Here is a 17,033-nt window from a genome sequence, read left to right as displayed (position 1 = left end):
CTTTAACATTTAAAGCTGTACCACTGATTTTTGTAGTATGCCCTTATCCCATTTATTCTGGTTTATATATGGATACAAATAAGCACACCGTTTTTACTGATGTTAAAAGCAGTAGGACAAGATCAGTCTCTTTGTAGTGTTATTGAGTCTTTTGATTTCTTTTCTTTTGGGGGGGGTATTTTTCTGAAGTTATAAGCGGGAGGCAGTCAGACAGACTCCCGCATGCACCCAACCAGGATCCACCTGTCATGCCCACCAGGGGGCGATGCTCTGCCCATCTGGGATGTTGCTTGGATGCAACTGGAGCCATTCTAGCACCTGAGGTGGAGGCCATAGAGCCGTCCCCAGCGCCGGGGCCATCTTTGCTCCAATGGAGCCTTGGCTGCAGGAGGGGAAGAGAGAGACAGAGAGAAAGGGGAGGGGGAAGGGTGGAGAAGCAGATGGGCGCTTCTCCTGTGTGCCCGGCCGGGAATCGAACCTGGGACTCTCACACGCCAGGCTGATGCTCTACCACTGATCCAACCGGCCAGGGCCTTGATTTCTTAATTAGATTTGTGCTTGGTCAAAATAGGTGAATAATGAATTTTTTAAGTACTTATTGAGGAATTCATATGAAATCTTATTTTGTCAAAAGACTGTTGTTTAGCTGTCAAGGTTGTCAGCTCAGATGTACGAAGTTGCAAGTTACAGAAAACCCAACTCAGGGTGACTTCTGTGAAGGGTAGTTATTGGCCTCTGTAAACTGGAAGGCCCGCCATAGGCCAGGCATTGGGTTGGTTGATTGAGCGAATGCCCGGTGCGATGAAGAATTTCTCTTTCTTCTTTCTTTCTGTTCTCTGGTCCTCACCTTCTCCCAATGACAGGATGGTTGCCAGCCATTCCCAGGCTTTACGTGATTCCTGACTCCTGTCCAGTGATCTTTTAGACGCTCACCCAGGAAGCCTTTCCTTGTGTTCCGTTGACCTTCGTGGAGGGGGGCGTCTGGGGCTTGAACCCCCGCTGTGGCTGGGGCTGGGCTTATGCTGAGTCGCTGTGGCTGGGGCTGGGGTTATGCTGAGTCGCTCGGGCTTGGAGTCAGCCTTCCCTACAGTGTGGGGCTGTGGGAGGGGGCGGAGAAGCCCCAGTCAGAACCCGGCGGTCATCTCAAAGGGAGGCCGTGGACGCGGGGGACAGCCTCCCCGTGGGCTGCGCTGCGCCCGGCGAAGTCATCTGGGCTTCATTTATACAAGCGCTTGCTTTGTTTCACTGGTGTCCACTTTTGTCTCCAGGGGCTGTGACCACGGCCAAACGGACGGGCATCCCAGCTCCTCGGGAACTTTCGGCCACTATCTCGAGGGAGAGAACGGCGCCACGCGGCCCCGCCAACCCGAAGAAGCCGGTGCCCAGTCCGACGTCCTCCAGCACGCCCACCCCCACCAAGCACCTGAGGCCTGCGTGTGCCAGACCCAAGCAGGAGCATGAAGGGGCCGAGAAGGCCGCGCTGGAGTCCCAGGTGCGGGAGCTTCTGGCCGAGGCCAAAGCCAAAGACAGCGAGATCAACCGGCTGCGGAGCGAGCTGAAGAAGTGCAGGGAGAGGCGGGCGCCACTCCCCGAAGGAAACGATGCTTCGGACCCGAAGGCGGATGAGACCTCCGTCCTGCCAGGCGACTCAGAACCCCCGGGAAGGGCCCTCGAGGGGACGAACAAGAACTTCCAGAGAGAGCTTGCTGATCTAGAGGCAGAAAACCGGGCCCTGAAGGAGAAACTGAGTTACTTCGAGCGTTCGCCCAGTTCGGAGGGAGGAGCCAGCCACACCGGCGGTGATCATAGCAGCTGTCCCACGTCCGTCACCCAGGAGTCCAGCTTGGGAAGCCCGACGACGGGCCAGCCGCTGTCCTCGGACGACATGGACGAGGATAAAAAACACCTGCCCCAAAGTGCGCTACGGACGTCGGGCTCTTCAAGTAGCGACGTCACCAAAGCTTCTTTGTCCCCGGACGCCTCCGATTTTGAGCACCTGACGGCGGACAGTCCCTCGGGGCCCCTGTCCGCCACGGGCCACCACCCCTCCAGGGACTCCAGGGGCTCCCCCACGGGGAGCTCGCCCCACAACGCCAGCGAGCTGTCCCTGGCCTCGCTGACGGAGAGGATCCAGCGGATGGAGGAGAGCCAGCACAGCACGGCCGAGGAGCTGCAGGCCACGCTGCAGGAGCTGTCGGACCAGCAGCAGATGGTGCAGGAGCTGACGGCCGAGAACGAGAAGCTGGCGGACGAGAAGACGGCGCTGGAGACGTCCTGCCACCAGCAGCGCGCCCGGGCGGAGCTGCTGATCCAGGAGAAGGAGACGCTGGTGCACCTGCTGCAGGAGCGGGCGGAGGCGGAGGCCGAGGGGGCCGGCGCCCCGGGCGGGCGGCTGCGGGAGCTGGAGCAGCGCTGCGCCGAGATCCTGGAGCAGGGCCGCTTCGAGAGGGAGAAGCTGCTCAGCATCCAGCAGCAGCTGACCGGCCGCCTGCGGAAGGCGGAGGAGGAGAACCAGGCGGCGGCGGACGCGGTCCGGCGCCTGCAGGAGGAGAACGAGCGGCTGCGCGGGGCCCTGGAGCTGGAGCGGCAGGAGCACGGCGCGCTGGCCCAGACGCTGGAGGAGCGCGCGGCGGCCGTGGCCGGGCTGGCGGCCGAGAACGGGTCTCTGAAGGCCCAGCTGGAGAGCGAGCAGCAGACCCAGCCCGTGGGGCAGCCGGCGGCGGAGGGCTGCGACGTCCAGGAAATGCTGAACGTCGCCCGGGCTGAGAAAGATCAGCTGGAGCGGTCCTGCGCGGAGCTCAGGCAGGAGGTCCTGAAGGCGCACGGGGAAGCGAAACGTGTTTCCAGCCTGTTAGCCAAGGTAAGAAGGCATCTCTTTGTCTCCGTATTGACCCACTCATCCTTTTAGTACATTTCCCCTCTTGATCTTGAAATCCGCAGAGAACCTTTTGCCTAGTCAGTTGCGTTGGCGCGCCCAGCGTTCCCGCTTGAAGATCTGTGAGGTTCCAGGCAGACTGGGGGGTACGAAACTGACACGCCCTAGTGCCTGGCCACAGGCAGTTCAAAGTGTCCCCGGGGAATAGCGGACCAGATCAATGACTATGTGTGAGGCAGGGATAAAGGATGTTCGTTATAAGAGGACAGCCTGGAATCTTGTGCCAAGTTGGAACACCAAGAATAATAGATGGGAGAAAGGAGAGCGTAGTGCAGGAGGACTTCTTGGAAGAAGTGATGGTAAGCTGGGTCTGTGTGTGTGTGTGTGACAAACAGAGAGACAGAGAGGGACAGATAGGGACAGACAGACAGGAAGGGAGAGAGATGAGAAGCTTCTTCGTTGTAGCTCCTTAGTCTTTCATTGATTGCTTTCTCATATGTGCCTTGACGTGGGTGGGGGGAGGGTGCAGCAGAGCAAGTGACCCCTTGCTCAAGCCAATGACCTTGGGGTCATGTCTGTGATCCCATGCTCAAGCCAGCGAGCCTGTGGTCAAGCTGGTGAGCCTGCGCTCAAGCCTGCGACCTCGGGGTTTCAAACCTGGGTCCTTCGAGTCCCAGTCCGACACTCTATCTGCTGCACCACCGCCTGGTCAGGTGGAAAGCTGGGTCTTGAAGAAGGAGTGAGAGTTACCCAGGTCTGCTTTGGGCTGCTTGTAACAGAAAATTAACATCACCCCCAATTTCCTTGCCACGTAGTCATATCACCACTATTTTATTTCTTCCAGATAGATGTGTCTCTGTTTCCGACACGTTAAAATACAGTTCTTTTTTAGAATCACCCTGTACGTATTGTTAACTTGAGGTATTTTAATGTTTTTCTGAGCATATTCTCATTGTTATTCTTTGAAGTGATTTTAAAGACCTCCTGGTATTCTATTACGTAACTGTTGCGGATGTACTTTTCTAGTTGCCGGCTGCTGACTGTTTGTGTTCCCTTCCAGTCTTTTGCTATTATAAATGCATTTTCTTTATAGCTCTCATTATTTCCTTAGGAAAAATTCCTAGACACTGACTTGTATCAGAGTATGACCATTTTAAAGACTTTCACTGCGTTTAGCCAGATTGCCCTACAGGAATATTATCCCAGGTTGTTCCCACCAGCGGATCATGAGACGACTTGTTTCCCTGAGCCCGTGCCAGAGCTGACATCGAGGTGTTGGATAATTCAAACCCGGTCTTCATTTCCTCTCTTTCCTCACCTTTTTTTTTTTTTTTTGCTTAGAAAGCTATTCCTCTGACCCAAGGCCAAACTAAACGATCACTTCTTTGCTTTAAAAGATGAGAAGCCTTAGGAACATGATAAAGGTGGTGGGTGGTCATATAGTATTCTGCCCACTCACAGAGCAGTGCTGGACGTGATAGACTTCCGAGTTCCCCATTTTCTCTAAGCTCTGGGTCTGTGGTTTAGGGGTTGCGTGGTGAGTGGGGCTGAAAACGTCTTCCCACCTATGTCAGGGGTTGGGACTGTTTAAAGAAAGAGATTCTGCCATGAGCTGCTGGGGGATTTTGCTTTGCGGCTTCATCTGCTTTCAGATTAGTGAGTTGCAACCTGATACTGGCATTGGGCTGTCGTCGTGTTGGGGTTTTTATCGTTGTCTGTGTCCTTAAATTCACATTTTATTGAAAGTATGGAAGCAGTTCTATGGAAGGTAGCAGCCAGGTGCCCATTTGCACTGTCGATTGATAACTGTAGCTTTAATTGGAGCATGACAACATTAAGTTGTGATGTCTATGGAATAAGCCCCCCTTCTGTTACTCTGTCGCAAGATGTATCTGTCATCTCCCAGGCAACCTTTTTGAGGTCTTCTCTCAGTCCTTCATCTGTTTCTTTGGTGTTTCAGTTGGTATTACATCAAATATATATGTGTGTCCACGAGAAATAATTTGGCATTTTAAAACAACAGCTTCTCCCTGGCCGGTTGGCTCAGCGGTAGAGCGTCGGCCTGGCGTACGGGGGACCCAGGTTCGATTCCCGGCCAGGGCACATAGGAGAAGCGCCCATTTGCTTCTCCACCCCCACCCCCTCCTTCCTCTCTGTCTCTCTCTTCCCCTCCCGCAGCCAAGGCTCCATTGGAGCAAAGATGGCCCGGGCGCTGGGGATGGCTCCTTGGCCTCTGCCCCAGGCGCTAGAGTGGCTCTGGTCGCGGCAAAGCGACGCCCCGGAAGGGCAGAGCATCGCCCCCTGGTGGGCAGAGCGTTGCCTCTGGTGGGCATGCCGGGTGGATCCCGGTCGGGTGCATGCGGGAGTCTGTTTGACTGTCTCTCCCCGTTTCCAGCTTCAGAAAAATACAAAAAACAAACAAACAACAGCTTCTTTCTTTCTGATCACAAAATTGAATATTCATTACAGAACGATTAGAAAATACAGAAAAGTATAAAGATGAAAACAAACATTACCTTTCAACTAACTGCTTGGAGCAAAACACCGCTAACATTTTGTTGTATGTCTTTTCAGATGTTTTCCCAGTTAACGTATGTTTGGGCATGCGTATAGACTGGTATTGACATACTTAACCATATTTAATCTTCCTACTTAGAAAAAATGGAGTATGTCATGCCATGTTTTATGAGTACAAAACCCAGCTAACGTACCTTATCAAATTCTACTCTTCGCCTAGTTATGATTAATTTGTTTCTAATCTGTTTTAAGCAATTCTTTCATCTTGCTTTTTTGTAGATGTCCTTGGTTTCTTTTTAGTTTATTGAGTAAAATTCTTTGTTTAAATTTGTCCTTTCTTGGTTGTTCATGAGAGCATTTAAAGGTACGAATTTGCCCTTTAGTACAGCTTTGGCTATAGGAAGACAATAAATTCTAGAATTTAGAGCAGAGGTTGGGAACCTGTGGTTTGCAAGCCAGATGTGGCTCTTTTGATGGCTGCATCTGGCTCGCAGACAAATCTTTAATAAAAAAATAATGTTAAAAATATAAAACATTCTCATGTATTACAATCCATTCATTTCCTACCACTCATGTTAATGGTTGAGGGTGGCTGGAGCCAATCACAACTGTCCTCCGGGACAACACCAAATTTTTATTGGATAATGCCTAATGTACATGGGTCATTGTATGGCTCTCATGGAATTACATTTTAAAATATATGACGTTCATGGCTCTCTCAGCCAAAAAGGTTCCTGACCCCTGATTTAGAGGGATAAACTAAGTGTAATTTGGAGAAAAAGGAAAAGCATTTGCATTGTCTGTACGAGGTACAACGTGTTTTAAAACAAGTTATTATATTATTCATATATTCTGTATCTTTATGTCTGATTAGAGTTGTTAGACCTCAGCATTCCAGGTCGACGCTTTATCCACTGCGCCACCACAGGTCAGGCTAGCTAGTATTTTGAGTTAAGAGTCTGAAGTAAAAGGTGTGAGGTATGGTGTCACATAGAGTTCCTTTTATATGTATCAAGATCCTAGGCGGGCCCTGGTCGGTTGGCTCAGCGGTAGAGCATTGGCCTGGCGTGCAGGAGTCCCGGGTTCGATTCCCGGCCAGGGCACACAGGAGAAGCACCTATCTGCTTCTCCACCCCTCCCCCTCTCCTTCCTCTCTGTCTCTCTCTTCCCCTCCCGCAGCCAAGGTTCCATTGGAGCAAAGTTTGCCCGGGCACTGAGGATGGCTCCACGGCCTCTGCCTCAGGTGCTAGAATGGCTCTGATGGCGGCAGAGCGACGCCACAGATGGGCAGAGCGACGCCACAGATGGGCAGAGCATCGCCCCCTGGTGGGCGTGCCGGGTGGATCCCGGTTGGGCGCATGCGGGAGTCTGTCTTGACTGCCTCCTGTTTCCAACTTCAGAAAGAAAAAAAAAAGAAAAGAAGAAGATCCTAGGCGTATTGATCTGTAATTGCCGTGAGGTAGTAACGTGTGCTAATCTTTCTGCCCTTTTCTATTACTGTAGAAAAAGTAAAACCCAGCCCTCCTAGGAAGACTAACAGCTTATTTTAGTCCCATGCCAGAATATCAACGAGTCCACCAGCAACCATGAATTCAGATGAAATAAATAAATACAATGTATTAGGGACCCATGCCCAGAGGAAATAGGAGGACTTGCAACACAAAACTAGAGTGAAGGACATAAGTGCTGGCCCGGGAGGCGGAAAGGTTGGGCCCTCCTGACCTGGCTGCCCCTTAGTTTTGTGACCACGGGCAGCACCTTTCCATTAAGTGTTGAATAGAAGTGTGAGCGCGGAGGGATCTCAGCCTCGTTCCTTATCTAGAGGGAGTGCTGTCAACATGTTGTCATTAAGGATGTGTGGTGGCCATCTATACATAACTCAGTAAAATCTCTATACACTTTATTGAGTTATGCAAGTGTTTGTTTTTTTTTTTTTTTTTTTCTGAAGCTGGAAACGGGAAGAGACAGTCAGACAGACTCCCGCATGCGCCCGACCGGGATCCACCCGGCACGCCCACTAGGGGGCGATGCTCTGACCACCAGGGGGCGATGCTCTGCCCCTCCGGGGCGTCGCTCTGTCGCGACCAGAGCCACTCTAGCGCCTGGGGCAGAGGCCAAGGAGCCATCCCCAGCGCCCGGGCCATCTTTTGCTCCAATGGAGCCTCGGCTGCGGGAGGGGAAGAGAGAGACAGAGAGGAAGGAGAGGGGGAGGGGTGGAGAAGCAGATGGGCGCTTCTCCTGTGTGCCCTGGCCGGGAATTGAACCCGGGACTTCTGCATGCCAGGCCGATGCTCTACCACTGTGCCAACCAGCCAGGGCCTATGCAAATGTTTTTACTAAGAAGAGTTTTATTTGGTTTTATTTTTATAAGGAAGATTGGATTTTTCTGCATCTGTTGTGGATCTTATGCATTTTGGATGATCTGTACTGTAGCTCTTGGACATCTACTATGATCTGACAGTTTTTATGGAATCAAAATGTTTTTCTCCCTTAATGAGGTGTGAATACAATAACAGATTTTCTGACGTAGTCTAGTATGAAGTCCTCTGTGCGTGCCTGGGATCAGTTCTGACTCTTCAGTTCCAAATTGCTTCGCTTGACGTTTTTGTGTAGAGCTTTCGGATAGAACCGCTGGAAGCAGATAGCAGAGTGTCTGTCCTGTGTTAACCGCCACAGCAGACCGCGCGGAGGTGAGCAGTGTTGACCCTGAGCTCTGCGTGTGCCCAGCTCTCCCGTTCTGGGCGGAAGGTGAATTTTTTTTGTTTTTTGTTTTTTTCTGAAGCTGGAAACGGGGAGAGACAGTCAGACAGACTCCCGCATGCGCCCCACCGGGATCCACCCGGCACGCCCACCAGGGGCGACCCCCCCCCCCCCGCTCTGCCCACCAGGGGGCGATGCTCTGCCCCTCCGGGGCATCGCTCTGTCGCGACCAGAGCCACTCTAGCGCCTGGGGCAGAGACCAAGGAGCCATCCCCAGCACCCGGGCCATCTTTGCTCCAATGGAGCCTCGGCTGCGGGAGGGGAAGAGAGAGACAGAGAGGAAGGAGGGGGGTGGGTGGAGAAGCAAATGGATGCTTCTCCTGTGTGCCCTGGCCGGGAATCGAACACGGGTCCCCCGCACGCCAGGCCGACGCTCTACCGCTGAGCCAACAGGCCAGGGCCTGGAAGGTGAATATTAATAGCCTTCAGCTCTGTGGGGTCAGTGTCTCAGAAGGCTGCCACATCCAGATCGGCTGCAATCTCTGGTGTAAGAGCCCTGGGACCTCAGAGGGGCCCAGAAGGATTGGGGAATCGCTTTGGGAGAGTTGAGGGGAACCCTGGGGTCACTTCTCCATGAATCATGGGCCGAATGCTGTTGGGAATGCTGGTTAGGATGGAGATTTAAGCTGAAAACGTAGACCTTTCAGGTGTCTGCTGTCCGGACAGCTCCTGCCCCTCTCCCCAGGGTATTTGGCTGGCAACAGTGTATCAGCTTTGGGAGAACAGAGCCCTAAGCTTCGTGCTGGGAAGAAGGTGTGTAAGAAACTTGTGTGAACAGAGCCCGTTCTCCTGCACCCCCGCGGAAGTCCAGAGCAGGCACGTTGAGGCAGCTTCGGGGAGGGCCGCAGGCTGTCTACCTGGCGGCCTCCGAGGGGAGCTGTGGCCTCAGGAAATGTGTCACAGGCCTCCGCCTGGTGCAGAGCCTGAAGCCCGCTGTGCGCCAGGAGCTGCAGCTTCGGAAGAATCAGCGACATACCAGAACGCCCCTTCGTCCTTTATGAGGACAGATGTGATTGTCATGTGGCCCATAACACACGGCGGCCGTGTGCCGGCATGAGACTGGTGGAACTTCCCTGTGTAGGGCTCTGCTCTTGAACTGTGTGGAGGGGGTTTGACAAAGAGAGAGCTGAGGTTTGAGGAAGGCGGTCTTGCCAGTGGGGCCAGAACCACAGAAGCTGGGCTTCCACCCCCTGGGCTTCCGTGTGATTCATCAGAGAGGCGGGTGGCCCTGCTTTTCTGCACGGAGCCATCGTCACTGGTCTTTTTCGGGGTTCCTTGTGGGAAACTGTTGGTCGAATAAGTTTATAAATATGATCTATATGTTTGCTCGCTTATAGTTTGCATTGGGTGTGGGGGACAGGCTGTAAGCAGGCAGGGTTGTTATAACCTAAGGCTTAGTTTTAAGCCTAAGCTTTTCCCCACACCCTTGACTGTTGCATGATGTGGGGTGGTGCACTCTCATGAGGAATCCTATTATGCCTCAGATAAGTGACTTTGTATCAGAGACTTTCCTGTTTGTTTATTGGGTTAAAGGTTTTGATTTCTACACTATAAAATGGGGCAGAGGAGCCCATGCTGGAGGAGAGCAGAGAAAGGCCACGTGGAGGAAAGGAGAAGCAGCCAAGAAGGCACAGTGCTGAAGGAGAAGCCAGTTTGTGCAGAATTTGTGCAGAGAGAAGGAGATGGGGAACAGAGGTGAATAGGGCTGGTGAGGTAGAAACCTTAGATTCTAGGAAACTCGGATAAGTCAATAGCTTTGGGAGCCCTGAATGGAAAGGGAAGTGTTTTTCCCACTGTGTGTATTTCTTGCCCGCTGGGTGCAAGCTAGGATTAAAAGTTAATGGCCCACCAGTTCTTGGCTCCGTTGTTTCATTACCGTCTGTCCGAATCAAATGTGAACCTGCATGGGCCAGGCGGCTGTGATGGTGGCCACGGCTACTGGCTTTACAGGGACCTGGCTTTCTCTTTACACGTGTTAATAATACCTCTCATGAAGTGAGACCGGAACACCATTCTCTGTCTTGAACGTGACCCTGGGGACTTGTCTCTGAGGCCTCTGGCACCAGTCACCCCAGCCAGCGTTTATCTCTCCTGGATGAGGTCTTGTGAAGCCTCCCTGATGGGCTCTCTGAAGGTTCTCTAGAGAGTTCCCCAGTGGGATGCTGGTGTTTAGCCCCCCGATCTTCCGTAGTGTCCACTAAACGAGCGTATAATCCCCTCCCCGGCAGGCAGCGTGGCGGGTCAGGGAGCTCACACTTAGACCAGTAGGAATGAAGGCGGCCATCCCTCGGCCATACCCCCCCTCCCTCGGCCATACCCCCCCTCCCTCAGCCATACGCCCCCTCCCTCGGCCATACCCCCCCTCCCTCGGCCATACGCCCCCTCCCTCGGCCATACGCCCCCTCCCTCGGCCATACGCCCCCTCCCTCGGCCATACGCCCCCTCCCTCGGCCAGCCGCACCCCTTCAGGGCCAGGAATTAAGCAGGAGTGGAGGAGCAGGCAAGTGGAGATGTAAAAACAGACACAACAAAAAGTTAAACGCATTTCTTACAGTCAAGTTCCTCAAGCCATCGTTCCAAGTTTATTTAAGTTTTACAGTGTTTATCATTTTAACATGGTGACTTCTTCCGTATATTAGGTCTTTAGTAAATACTGGTTGAATGAGTCAAGGGAATGAATCACAGGAACTTGCAACAGAACCAGGAGGCCCCTCTCATTATATCCATCTGTTAAACAAATAAAAGTTTATCTCATCACATTTTAATAATAATAGCTAATGTTTTCGTGCTTTATATGTGCTAGGCACTCTTAGAGCCTTTCCATCATTTCATTTCACTGAATCATCATAGATATTATACTTCAGGCTAGTAAATGGAGGAAGGGCGGAATTCAAAGTCGGGTCTGACCCCAGGACTCTTTTTTTTTTCTTAAGTTACAGTTGACATTCAGTGTTACTCTGTGTGTATTAGTTTCAGGTGTACAGCACAGTGTGGTTGGAGAGCGATGTACTTCATAAAGCGGCCCCTGGTATGTCAGGCACCCACCTGGCATTATACAGTCAGCACAGTATTATTGCACTGTAGTCCCTATGCTCTCATTTACATCCCTGTGGCTCTTCTGTAACTACCAGTTTGTACTTCTTATCCCTTCTTCCCCCAGCCCCTCCAGCCCCCTTCCCCTCTGGCAACTGCCAGTCTGTTCTCTATAAAAACTCTTATTCTCTTCTTTCCTTTTCTTTTATTCAGTGAGGGGAGGGGAGGCAGAGAGACAGACTCCCGCATGCGCCCTGATCAGGATCCACCCAGGAAGCCCACCAGGGGGCAATGCTCTGCCTGTATTGGGAGTTGCTCTGTTACTCAGCACCTGCGGCAGAGGCCATGGAGCCATCCTCATCACCCCGGGCCAACCAACTTGCCCCAGTCGAGCCATGGCTGCAGGAGAGAGAGGGAGAGAGAGAGAGAGAGAGAGAGAGAGAGAAAGGAGAGAGGAAGGCATGGAGAAGCAGATGGGCATGCTTTTCTGTGTATTTTAAATGTTTAATGATTAAAAAATTGAGAAGGTAGAATGAGTTTTTGTCTTTGGTGTGTCTACATGTCTACGTTCTGTGCCTTTAGCTGGCATTCTCTATGGCATTTTAATGTTATATTTCTTTTAAAAAATAAAAAGAGAAGAAAGAGAAAGGGAGGAAGGAAAAGAAAGAGAGAAAGAAAGAAAAAAGAAAAGAAAGAAAAGAAAAGAAAAGGAAAGAAAAACAGTGTAGCCGAAGTACTTTATGGTTACAGAGCTGTGGGGTTTGTCGAGAGATGTCAGCCTGTAGGGGTGTTGTCTCTGACTTACCAGCAGGTGGCGCTGTCCCACAGCAGATACGGGGTGAATCTCACACACACACACACACACACACACACACACACCCACACACACACCCAGCTTGCCCGGCTGGCTCTCCTGCAGGAGGGGCTAAGCCTCCCTCCCAGTGCCAAGTGTCCTGCTACCCAGGTGCCTGAGAGAAGGATGGTAGCAAGGGAGGGACACACAGATTCCAGCCCCCTGTCCTTTTGCGTACGTCACACTTCTTTGTGTACAGCCTTGGGCACGTCTGGGGCACAGCGTGTGCCAGGAGCTCCCCTGGCTGCCGTCCACGAGCCCCGATGCCCGTGTGCGGCCGTGTGCGGGGAGCCTCCTCCTGTCACCCTGACCAGGGAAGCTTCCTCTCATCCTCAGGTGGAGAAGGATTACTCTTACTTGAAGGAGATATGCGACCGTCAAGCCGAACAGCTGAGCAGAACCAGCCTGAAGCTGCAGGAAAGGGCCTCGGAGAGCGACGCGGAGATCAAAGACATGAAGGAGACCATCTTCGAGCTGGAGGACCAGGTGGAGCAGCACCGGGCCGTCAAGCTCCACAACAACCAGCTCATCGGGGAGCTGGAGAGTGAGTGGGCGGGGGCTCCGGGGAGCTGGAGAGTGAGTGGGCGGGGCTCCGGGGAGCTGGAGAGTGAGTGAGCGGGGGCTCCGGGGAGCTGGAGAGTGAGTGGGCGGGGGCTCCGGGGGGGCGTGGGGTCCGGGAGCTGGAGAGTGAGTGGGTGGGGGCTCGGGGGGCGTGGGGTCCGGGGAGCTGGAGAGTGAGTGGGCGGGGGGGCTGGGGGGGGCGGGGGGCTCCGGGAGCTGGAGAGTGAGTGAGCGGGGGCTCCGGGGGGGGGGGGCGTGGGCTCCGGGAGCTGGAGAGTGAGTGGGCGGGGGCTGGGGGGGGGGCGTGGGGTCCAGAGCGCACAGGGCACAGAGGGATCTGGCAGCCGGCAGCGGGCGACCTGGGGGAGGGCAGGGGAGGATGTGAACGGATTGTCCTGTCATCTCCTAGGAAGAAGGGCCATTAAGAAAGAGAAATCAACCTTGGCCAATTGGCTCAGTGGTAGAGCGTCGGCCTGGCGTGCAGAAGTCCTCCGTTTAATTCCCGGCCAGGGCACACAGGAGAAGCGCCCATCTGCTTCTCCGCCCCTCCCCCTCTCCTTCTTCTCTGTCTCTCTCTTCCCCTCCCGCAGCCAAGGCTCCATTGGAGCAAAGATGGCCCGGGCGCTGGGGATGGCTCCTTGGCTTCTGCCCCAGGCGCTAGAGTGGCTCTGGTCGCAGCAGAGCGTCGCCCCTGGTGGGCAGAGCGTCGCCCCTGGTGGGCGTGCCGGGTGGATCCCGGTCGGGCGCATGCGGGAGTCTGTCTGACGGTCTCTCCCCGTTTCCAGCTTCAGAAAAATACAAAAAAAAAAAAAAAAAGAAAGAAAGAAATCATCTCCTAAACTAAGTTGAAAACCGGGGGATATAGAAGGAAAAGATGTTGAACTTGAGTCAACTGTGGGGTGATTGTAAAAAAAAAAAAAAAAAAACATATTTTTGGAGTGTTAGGTACACTGAGCGTGTGAGCCTCACCCAGTACGACAGCGGGTCCTCTGGGTCTGATGGTTAACAAGGTGGGGGACGGAGGGTCAGACTGATTCGAACAGTGAAAGTGGGGGACAGAGGGTCAGGCTGATTCGAACAGTGTGTGCTCTTGGTGTCAGAGAGAAAACAGTTTCAGCGTGTGTCCCGTTGACGGCAGGATATCAGATAACCTGGAAAGGTGGTCACTTTGTTACTCAAGAGGCCCTGATGCATAGGGCTTATGTATGAAATCAGTTTGCTTTGAATAGGGACTTATTTTAAAAAGAGCCCAGTTAAACATCACCTGCTTTTGTCCAAATAGGTCTTTTCAAATCACCTCTTCTAACGTGTTCTGCTTTTGTAACAAAAGAATGAACGCACAGAGCTTTTAGTGACACCAGTGCTAAAAATAGCATCATCGGTGGCCTGAAAAATTCCCCAACGTGTACGGTTCAAGCTGGTTATTCGTGGAGTCCATACCTGTGGATTCACCTGCTTGCCAAAATGTATCCAGAACGTCAGAACCAGCACTCTGGACACAGCCCCGGTCCTGTGCTGACCTGTGCGGACCAGTGAAGAGTTTATCTCCCGAGGGGCCTTCCCAGCTCAGGCTGAACCTCCCCTCTCACTTCAGCTCTTCTGCTGGAGACAAGCATCTTTTCATTGAGTGCCTGTGCTTTCTCTTTTTTCTTTTTTGCATTTTTGTGCTTTTTTTGGGGGGTGATTTTACTGTCTAAAATGGACCCCAGGTGTAGTCCCCAGATGCTGTGTGGTGTCCCTAGGCAAAAGCTGTGCTGTGCCTCGTGGAGAAACAGGTGTGTCAGAGGAGCCGGGCTGACGCACAAGTCACAGGTGTGTCAGAGGAGCCGGGCTGACACATGAGTCACTGTGCCGTTGGCCCTGAGTTCAGTGTTAACTGATCAGCAGTGCTCATTGTTGGCCTAGCGTTAACTGACACTTCCAGAGAAAGGAAGAGGAAATTGACCAGCCTGCCCAGGAGACTACTTCAGAAACTGCTTCAGAGGCATGGGTGGTGTGTGATGAAGCGTGGAAGAGTGGCTGAAGTCGTGTGTGGCTTCGCGAGATGACAGCTGATGAAAAAAACCCACAACGACAGCCTTCTTGTGAAGCCCCAAATGGGACAGACTCACAGTCCCATTTCCCAGGGTCTGGAAAGTGTTCCCTGTCCTCAGTCACTTGCAGGTCAAGGTGGGCTCTGCAGACGAGGAGACTGCCTGTTGAAACGCAGGAAGAGCGTTCGGTGGACGAGCGGGTTTTCAGCATCGGTGGGAGGGGCTTTTGCCACAAGGACACTGGCAAAGGAACTTGTTATATAAAACACAAAGAGCATTTCGTTTGACGAAAGTACGACCAGAGGCTCCGCAGGACCTAGCTAGCTCTGCGTTTCCTGTCGGAACCCTAATAGTCCAGTGTTTGCTAAGGCGGTGTGCGTGGCTCCTTGGTGTAGCGAACACAAGTAATAAGAATTGAGTCTATGTACTTCACCTTGCTTGATTGACTGATTGATTATAGTGTCCGGGTTCCAGGCTCTGTTAGACCTGATACGCAGTAGAACTGTAGACATCGATCGGCACACGAGATCAGTGTCGTCCAGACTGCTCTCGGCAGGCATGCTGACAACACAGCCAAATCCTCACTCCCACTGTCAGTGGCCAGGGTCTCTACAGACGCAGCGCCGTCCTGGAAAAGTATGAAGGAGAAAAGTCCAGCTTTGTATTCTTTTTATTATTATTATTTAGTGAGAGGAGGGGAGGCAGAGAGACTCCCACATGCACCTGACTGGGATCCACCCAGCATGCCCACCAGGGGGCGTTGCTCTGCTCTGACCAGAGCCATTCTAGCGCCTGAGGCAGAGGCCATGGAGCCGTCCTCAACATCTGGGCCAACTTTGCTCCAATGGAGCCTTGGCTGTGGGAGGGGAAGAGAGAGACAGAGAGGAAGGAGAGGGGAGGGGTGGAGAAGCAGGTGGGCACTTCTCCTGTGTGCCCTGCCCGGGAATCGAACCCAGGACTTCCACACACTGGGCCAGTGCATGTAATTAATGTGTTGAGAAGGCGTCAGGCCTGCTTCCTGCGTCTGAAAGGTAACATACCCAAGATTGAAAATAAACACAGACCGTGTGTCTTTCAAGACGTTGAAAACTTCTGTCAGGGATATTAAGGTTATTCTTTGGATGTCTTCACTCGGAGGCCCAGGGACACACAAATCCAGCCAAGAGTAACCGCCACTCCTTCCCTCATAAGATCCTTGAAAGAAAGGAACGGGAAAATCAAATAAAACCCTGAGGAGTGTTTTCCCATTCTGCAGTGTTCCCCCCCCCCAAAAAAAAACAACAACGGATTCCCCGCGTGCTGAATGAGGACCGCTGGGGTAGGACCTGACCCTGTTGTGAGTGGCTTCAGCTTCTCTGACAATTTTGATTCATATTCTTAATAGGCAACTACCTGCTCCGAGGTGGAGTGTAAGGACACGGTGCAGAATTTTAACTCGGTAGAGGACACGACCAGATTTAAATCGCAGTGACTGATAGCCACAGGGAGAGAACCGGGGCGGAGACAGAGGGAGGAACTAAACATGCTCTTCTGTAACGAGGGAGAGGTGGTCAGGTCACCTGTGGAGCTGCGAGCTTACGCATACCTGCATCCCGTCTGCCCCGGGGGGATTCTCGTTCCGTGAGTCAGAGTCTGGGGCTTGACCACCCATGCTTGTCTTTTTTTATTTATTCATTTTAGAAAGGGGGGGGGGGAAGAGAGAGAGAGAGAAGGGGGGAGGAGGAAACATCAACTCCCACATGTGCCTTGACCAGACAAGTGAAGGGTTTCGAACCAGTGACCTCAGCATTCCAGGTCGATGCTTGATCCACTGCGCCACCCCAGGTCAGGCCGCATCCATGGTTTTGAAAAGCTTCCCGAGTGGATTCGGAGGTTTAACTGCGATCAAGCATGGCAGTGTTAGTATGGGTCTAAACGTCACAAGAGGGATAACTCGTCAGGTCCTGTTCCGCAGAAGCCTCAACAGTGACAGGGCGTTCAGGATGACGTGGACGAATACCAGGGAGGCCGGGAGCGAGTGTGAAACGTGTGCGTAGCTCTCGGGTCTCCTCACAGCCTAGCCGAGGCACCGCGTGGGTTGCTCCCCTCTTCCCGTTCATTCTCCGGCTCCGGTCTCCTGGGTGCTGGGAATGGAGTGGAGAGGAGAACAGGTGGATGTTACTGGAAGCCGGTCGCCCAGCCCTGAGCTGCCCCTTCGCCACCTGGCGTACCTTCTCCACGGAAGTCTCGCCAACCCCTCCAACCCCTGTCCGGCTCCTTTCTCCGCAGGCAGCGTGATGCAGCTGGAGGAACAGAAGGCAGACCTGGAGAGGCAGCTGAAGGCCCTGACCAAGCAGGTCAAGGTGAGGGGCGCGTCACAGCCGGGGGCGGGGACCCCCTCCCACGCCTCACAGGGAGTGGT

General features: G+C 53.1%; 1 protein-coding gene across 5 annotated transcripts in view; it reads left to right on the top strand.

The window, feature by feature from the left end:
- Positions 1-17,033, top strand: part of LOC136392635 (adenosine receptor A2b-like) — a 244,372-nt gene that overhangs the window by 106,368 nt on the left and 120,971 nt on the right. For all 5 annotated transcript variants that reach the window (XM_066364981.1, XM_066364980.1, XM_066364982.1 and 2 more), the window contains 3 exons: positions 1,269-2,860; positions 12,375-12,582; positions 16,901-16,974. In XM_066364981.1, coding sequence (XP_066221078.1) covers positions 1,269-2,860; positions 12,375-12,582; positions 16,901-16,974 — 1,874 coding nt within the window. The remainder of the gene's footprint in view (positions 1-1,268; positions 2,861-12,374; positions 12,583-16,900; positions 16,975-17,033) is intronic.

Source organism: Saccopteryx leptura, chromosome 2 (assembly GCF_036850995.1).
Source record: "Saccopteryx leptura isolate mSacLep1 chromosome 2, mSacLep1_pri_phased_curated, whole genome shotgun sequence".
NCBI lineage: Eukaryota > Metazoa > Chordata > Mammalia > Chiroptera > Emballonuridae > Saccopteryx > Saccopteryx leptura.
Note: the sequence above shows the minus strand (reverse complement) of the source record. Positions and strands in the feature narration are given on the sequence as shown.